At 44.2% G+C, this 7,914-nt stretch overlaps 1 protein-coding gene across 1 annotated transcript; it reads left to right on the top strand.

Moving 5' to 3' along the window:
• Window positions 1-6,959: 6,959 nt before the first annotated feature.
• Window positions 6,960-7,508, top strand: LOC125163634 (40S ribosomal protein S4, X isoform-like; the record flags this gene model as incomplete). Its single annotated transcript, XM_047855672.1, has 1 exon — window positions 6,960-7,508. A coding segment is annotated over one exon (549 nt), but the record flags the coding sequence as incomplete, so codon positions are not given.
• Window positions 7,509-7,914: the final 406 nt, after the last annotated feature.

Below are 7,914 nucleotides of genomic sequence, written 5' to 3'. Positions count from 1 at the left end.
ACCACTTAGCAGGCACACGGCCACTAGGACTTTATGGCCATTAATTGGTTTATCCTCCTTGAATCCCTCCAAGGCATCTCTTATTATCTCCATTTGACAAATAGAGCAAAACTAAAATGCAGAGAAATCGACTAATTGACTGAGTTGCCATAAGGGGAAGAAGATGGCAGCAGACTATTAAAATCAAGTCCTGTCATGAAACTTGAAGATCTTGAATACTTGCCTGCCTTTCTGAAACATGTTAGTATCTGAGTTTTTTTTTAATTCAGAAGGAGATTCTTGGAAACTCTCTAATTCCTCCTCCACTTTCCAAACCAGAAAGTTAGGGCCCACTGAGATCAAGGACTGGGTCAAGGTCATGTTGTGACTAAAAAGAGGAGTTAAGACTCCAACCCAGGTATCCACGCCCCAGATGCAGTGCTCTATCCACACTGAGGAAACCCAGATCCAGAAACATGAGGTCACACAACTTGCTGATGGTAGTGCTACACCAGAGTCCTAGGAGAGGGATAAGAACAGGTGTATCCTCTGTGCATTGTGCAAAGTCCTATGACCACGGAGCCAAGTGGAGACTAGAATCCAGCCTGTACCCTCTCGGCCAAGCTCTATGCTTTGGGGCAGGAGTAGCCCCATCCAGAAGAAGGGACACCATCTGTCCATACCCGCCGCCACTCACAGAAGACCCTTTCTTCTAACATGCACTACGGCACCATACAGACCAGCAGCAGCTCTGAGACCAAGTCTCTTCACTCCTCATTTAGTGCTGAATAGGAAGAATGAGTTGTCTTTGGAATATGGAAAAAGGAAACCAAGAATTATATGTGGCTTCTAATATCTGGGATATTATTGTATACCAAGAAGATGGCAATGTAACCAGATTGCTTGGCTAAAAATGTGCCAGGGTACTTCATTCTCGTTATAACATAACACACTCTAAATGTAGCGCAGTTGATTCAACTCCATATTAATTAAATATGTTTTGGATTTTTTAAAAACACTTTTTGTCAAATGTGTGCAAGTGGTCCAAGTTTTGCACAAAGGAGGATGCCAGGATAAGTCTTCTAAAATTATAAGGGAGTGCAGTCTCCTTTGTATCTAACCTGCCCCGACTGCCACTGATCCTTCATCCCACTGACACTGGAGGTGGGGAGAGGGGACAGAAACCGATACTCATTCTCTCTGGAGGTACAACTGCCAGAAGAAGGATTTTTCCATCTTGGCTAGAGTCCTAGCCACTCCATTTTTTTTTTTTTTAAGAACAGATCAGTGTTGTAGTTGTAACACTCCCCGGGCTAGGCCTTCTGCTACAGCTGTATTAGATCTCCTGGCATCCAGCAGCCCTCTCCAGTGCAGCCAGGACAGGCTGGCAGCCATGCTACCATGAGTGAGCAGTAGGAGCTGTTCAACATGGGGAGGAGAGAGAAGGGAGAATCAAATGAATCTGAGATTTCTAACCTGTCCAGCTGCGTACAGGACAATATCAATAACCAAAACGGAGAAAGGAGAAGGAGGGGAGTTTTGAAGCCCAAGAAAAGGAATTCTGCTTGGGAAATATTGATAGGCAGCTATAAATAAATGTCTGAAACTCAAAAACATGCAGGGGAGGGGCAGAGGTGCAAGAATCAGGATGGGGATCATGAGGCTTTCTTCTCTGTGTCTTTGCATTGCCCAAAGAGCCCATTATATTTGCCAGAAGGTAGAATGGGAGGGTGGGAAGCAGGAAGACCATTTCCAACCCTTTCGATGATCTATTATTGCATCACAAATTGCCTCAAACTTAGTGGCTCAAAACGACAATTTCTTCTTTTTCACCATTCTAAGGGCTGGCTGCTGGGTGATTCTTCTGCCTTATGTTGTGGTGACTAGGACACCAGGATGATGGGGACACTGAAATGGCCTCATTTCAAATGGTTATCAAGGGGTAGTGGATGCCAAAAGGTGAGGACAGCTAGAGCTGTCAGCCAGGTGACCTCACTTCTCCTCCATGGACTTTTCTCTGTGGCTGCTTGAGCTTTTTCACAGGTGGCAGCTGGATTCTAAGAAAGAGCCTTCTAAGAGAATAAACCCAAATGTGCAAAAGCTTCTTTAGCTTCTTCTTGCATTATGTCTGCTGATGTCATAGTGGCCAAGGCTCATTAAATGGTCAAGCTTAAATCAATGTGGAGGGAAGTACACAGGGCATGAATACTAACTAGGATGTACGGTTCATTGCAGGCCACCAAGGACATAGTCCACCACGCCTTCTGGAGGAACTGAGGGCTCTCTATTGTACATAATATCACAATTAGACTTCTTAAACTAGGATTTGGGGCCGCCTGGGTGGCTCAGTCGGTTAAGCATCCAACTTTGGCCCAGGTCATGATCTCACCGTTCGTGAGTTCGAGCCCCGCCTCAGGCTAAATGCTGTCAGTGCAGAGCCTGCTTCAGATCCTCTGTCTCCCTCTCTCTGCCCCTCCCTCGCTTGCATGCTTGCTCTCTCTCTTTCAAAACTAAATAAACATTTTTAAAAAATAAATAAATAAAGTAGGATTCAAAATCTGATCCAATCTCCTCACTCATGTTTCCACACGAGTTCTCACTCTGCATAGACTAGACTTCTTTGAATCCGAGACTCTGTGATAGGAAAGAATCCTAACGTGGTTCCATCGCATACACACACACACACACACACACACACACTCACGTGCACACAATCACTGCCAGTCCCACCTATGAGGCTTTTCTCAGACCCTTCTCCTTTTTGTTTTAATTTAAATTTAAGTTAGTTAACATACAGTGTAGTCTTGGCTTCAGGAATAGAACCCAGTGATTCATCTTTTACATATGACACCCAAGTGCTCACCCCTAAAGTGTCCTCCTTAATGCCTGCCACCCATTTAACCCATCCCCCCCCCACCCAGACCCTTCTCCTTCTTCATGCTCCTTCTAAAATCCAGTCCTTTAGTTTCTTGTATCTTGCTCCAAGACAAAAACCCTTAACCACACTGCCTTTTAAAGGGACTTGACTTGCTCCAGTCTCTCTGATTTCAAACAAAATTCATTCTGTTCTTAGGGAATAAATAAAGGAAATGAGGAGAAACAGAAAGGCAGGCTTAGGATAGAATCTGGGTCCTGCCGCTTGCTGACCTGTGACTCTACACTGACGTTTTGTTCTGGTCTTTTCCTTAAGCCTCAACGTCCAATGTGTAAAATGAAGATTATAAGAGTTGCTACTTCCAATGACTTATTGGGCCTAACTATGATAATGAATGTAAAGTCTTTAACATGTTGCCTGACACAAGGTGAACCCTGGGTACCTGTTAGCTCTTATTATCTAAAGGACACAATATGCTGTGAAGTCAATGACATGTGAACAAAAAAGTTACAACAGAGCCCAAGCTCTCAATGCAATCAGATTTAAAAATAAGGGGTGTGGGGGGTGTGTGTGTGTGTGTGTGTATTTGTGTGTGTATGGGGGAGGGGGTGTAGCTGCAGGATTTACTGGTTCAACAAATGAAAAGTTCAGGTGCAGAACAGGCTGAAGTCAGAGCTTAAATCCTTGTCAAAACTCAGGTTTTGTTTGTTGTTTGTTTTGTTTCCTGTTGTTTTTGTCTTCTGGCTCCACCCTGCTTTCCTCATGGGTGTCATTGTGAGGCTGCCCAGGGTGGCAAGACAGTCTCACCAGTATCTCTTTCTTGGCCTCTCCTTTGTAAACCCTTTGAGGAAAAAGTGTGAGTCTCTCAGAAGTCTCAGCCAAACACTCACTGCTTCTAGTTGCTCAGTTTGGATCGCCAGCCAATGGCTGAGCCAATTGCTGTGGGCAGGGGAATCCTGTGATTAGACAGAGGCCATATGGTCAGGTCCAGAGCTGCTCTGGAGTACACGGCTGACAGCACGAGAATGTGGGGCCCAGAGAACATCAGGCTGCCATTCTCAGCAGAACAACTGGGGGAAGAGGCAAGTAACATGCTCCCACAATACTGGAAACCACGGCATTATTTCTAATGGTAAAAACCTAGGAATTGCCCACAAAAGAGTTAAGTGAGTTATAGAATATACATATGGGAATCTAGGAAAACAGTAATTTTCAATGAATATCTGAATCATGTGGGAACATTAACGCTCACTATGTTAAGTGAAAGAGGCTGGAACAGAAATACACATGCACATTGTACACAACACTACAATCCTTCAATGCTAACCGCGAGCAGGAAGTGTGGCCATGGTAGTACGTGCGTACCGCAGCTAGTGTGGCTGAACCAGAGCAGACGGGACAGGACCGCGATGAGGGGGAACGCAAGGATTTTGTGCAAGAACACAACACTGTGAGTTAATCACCACAGAAATAAACAGTCCATTCAGAGATAAGTCTGTTTTCTTTTGCCCGTCTGCATTTTTAACACTGTCAAAGAAAACATCCAAGACATGCTTTAAGCATGTATCTGCCTCTTTCTTATCTCATCCTCCAAGAGAAAACTCATGGAAGACATCAATTTCTATGTCAGAAATAGCCCCCAGGTTCTTATTAAGGGCAAAAACCACATGCCATTTCTATAGGAAAGTTCGACACTATATGCTAAGGAATAAAGCAGTGAAGACACAGAGGCATTAATAAAGAATTGAGGATGTCCCTAGACTGGTGTTTGTCACCTGTCTCCTTCTGAAACCTTTCAAGACTCTTCCTTACACTCCCACACAAAAATCTCTCTTCTATTTTCTATTGACGGGAGGCTATATATAACAAGAAGCCACTGTGACTTCAGTAATGCTTTTGATTGCTTGTACTCTATTAATCACATCTACAATATTTGTCAAAAACACCCATACAGCTATGGCTTGGCATACATGGAGGTCCCCAGACCCTTGCCAGAGTCCACACTATTGGGTGAAGCTGGTAATGCCTATGCAACTCTCATAGATCAGGAAAAGTGTTTTTACAAACCATACACAGTAAGTGATCCTAAAAATCCTCTTAAGACACCTCTCTCTCTCTCCCTTGACTTCCCACTCACAACATCCAGTAAAGCTCTTTCCCTCTCCCCGTATCAGTCCAGCACTCCTCTGTTCCCCAGAGGCACAGGCCCCCCGCCCTGTTCATCACAGTGTGTGGCTATCTTGATTTTTATCAAGAGGGCCAGCCCCTTGAATTCTCATGGAGAAAACAAGTCCTCCACGTCATTACACTTGATTTCATTCTGGTTTCTCTCTCATGGCCACCTCCCTTCAGTGACAATGTCTCAGCTCTTCCAGGTAGACAGGACAGGACAGCAGGACAGGACGCATCTCTCCTTTCAAGGCCCCCACTGGGTCTGGGCGATTGTCAGTTTCTTCCAAGCTTCCTCAGGATCTATGCCTTCTTGTTTTCCCAGTCCCCTGCCCAGGTGACAACCAAGCAGTCTCCAATTGTTCCAACTGTTGCTCACCGGCAAAGGAGGAAAGGCTTTCCAAGAATGGGAGGGGAGATCTCTTTTTTTTTTAATAGTTGACCTTCTGAAGACAAGATTCTACCCCTTCCCCACTGCTTTTTTTTTTTTTGTAGAAACCCAGTGGATAACTCTTACAGTGGAAATTTCAAACCAAGAAGGGATGGCAACATCTTGAAAAAGATTCCCTTTTAGACTCCTGTCAAAATCAGCCACCAGATCTTCCTTTTAGAGATTTCTTGACTCTATTTAGAGTTTTAGATTTGTTTCTTTCTTTCTCCCAGTAATTTTCTTGGGTGAATTTCCTCATGACAGCCCTAAATCCTCCCTCCACCAGGTGTGGCTGCTGACTCTCTGACCCGCATCTAACCCAATATCAAGAACTATCTCTTTTGTTGATTTGAATTGGAATTAGTCATATCTCTCAGGGGTAGTGTGATCAGTTAATATACTGTCCAGATAAGAACATGTTAGAATGTTAGACCACAAGAGAGAACTTTTAATAATTCAGCTGGGACAACAGGCATAAACCAGGCCTCCCCTTATCAAGTCCTTATTGAGCAAACCCTATATGATTACCCAAAGGCCTTAACACAGAGGCCTGTCCCCAGTAGATGCTCAGTAAATATTACTTCACTGATTGGGTCCAACATATTGTGTCATTTTTCTGATGTTAATGTCACAGTACATTAAAAAATTTTTTTTTAATGTTCATTTATTTTTGAGAGAGACAGAGTGCAAGTGGGGGAGGGGCAGAGAAGGGGGGAGACAGAATCTGAAGCAGACTTCAGGCTCTGAGCTGTCAGCACAGAGCCCCATGCAGGACTCAAACCTACGAACCATGAGATTATGACCTGAGCCAAAGTGGAACACTTAACCAACTGAGCCACCCAGGCACCCCACAGTACATTATAAAGTTCCATCTTTTGCCTTTTCTTTCTTCTGCTGTATAACTCCAGTCGTATGCAGTAAGGTATGATTGATACCACATTCTTCCCTGAACGATCTTCAACTGTCCCTACCAAACCTTTTTCTGAAAAGATATTTTTAGCTCTCTTTTCTCATGCCAAAAGGAGGCAGTCCTCTTTTGGTGCCTAGCATAGCTACAGTTCACGGTCCCTGACGCATGTAGCCGCTCTAAAGCATTAACTGCTGGACAAACTGACTGGTGTGTTTGCCTCTTGTCCATCTACTGGTCACCATAAATGGAGAGAATGTCTCCCTCTCATCATTTTCTTAAGGAAAAGACTTAAGTATGGCCTAACAGGAGATGAAGTAAACAAGATCTGTATATAGTGTTTTATTAAGATTGATGGCAAGGTCTCAGAGCACCTGGGTGGCTCATTAGTTAAGCATCCAACTTGGGCTCGGGTCATGATCTCAAGGTTCATGGGATCGAGCCCTGCATCTGCACTGACAGTGCAGAGCCTGCTTGGGATTCTCTTTCTCCCTCTCTCGCTCTCTCTCTGTCCCTCCCCGATTCATGCTTCCTCTCTCTCTCTCTCAAAATAAATAAATAAACTTAAAAATAAAAATGATGGCAAGGTCTGAACTGATATAACCTCCTCTGCTGGTTTTATGGACATCGTTGGCATTAACAAGACTGGGGACAATTTCTGCTTGATCTGTGACACCAAGGGTTGCTTTGCTGTTCATCAGATTACACCTAAGGAGGCCACTTATAAGTTGTGCAAAATGAGAAAGATCTTTGTGGGAATGAAAGGAATCTCTCATCTGGTGCCCCATGATCATGATGCTTATACCACCCACTATTCTGATCCCCTCATCAAGGTGAATGGCACCACTCAGATTAATTTGGAGGCTGGAAAGATTACTGATTTCATCAAGTTTGATACTGGTAATCTGTGTGTAGTGACCAGATGTGCTAACATGGAAAGAATTTATGTCATCACCGACAGAGAGAGACAAACTGGTTCTTTTGGTGTAGTTCACATGAAAAATGCCAATGGCAACAGCTTTGCTACTCGGCTCTCTACCATTTTTGCTATTGGCAAAGGCAACAAACCATGGATTTCTCTTCCCTGCAGAAAGGGTACCTGCCTCACCATTGCTAAGCAGAGAGACAAGAGACTGGCAGCCAAATAGAGTGTTGGGTAAAATGGTTTCCAGGTGATGTGATTGGAAGTCTTCATACTTACTATACGTGATCTTAGCCAAAAGGCCGAGAAGCGATGGAAGTCTTCATACTTAATTAAACATAATAGAGCGTGATTAAAATAATACTAAAAAATAAAAACGCATCACAATGTGTGCTGTGCATGGTAGGGGAGTACAACCACAAGCACAGCGGATACTTGGAATCCCTGCCTTCCCAGAACCAGCAGGGCAGGTCCACTGCAGGGCATGTGCCTGCAGACAGGTGATTACAATGAACACAGAAGTGCTTTGATGGGAAATAGAGCGTGCAACGGACGCCCCACACTCTTCCTCCCCGCACTGCTTGGTTACCTATTGCCCCTCCCTTCCTTTCCCTTCCCCACCACAGAATCCA

The sequence above is a fragment of the Prionailurus viverrinus genome, chromosome A1 (genome assembly GCF_022837055.1).
Source record: "Prionailurus viverrinus isolate Anna chromosome A1, UM_Priviv_1.0, whole genome shotgun sequence".
In the NCBI taxonomy this organism is placed as follows: Eukaryota; Metazoa; Chordata; class Mammalia; order Carnivora; family Felidae; genus Prionailurus; species Prionailurus viverrinus.
This window is presented reverse-complemented; position numbering and strand designations above follow the sequence as displayed.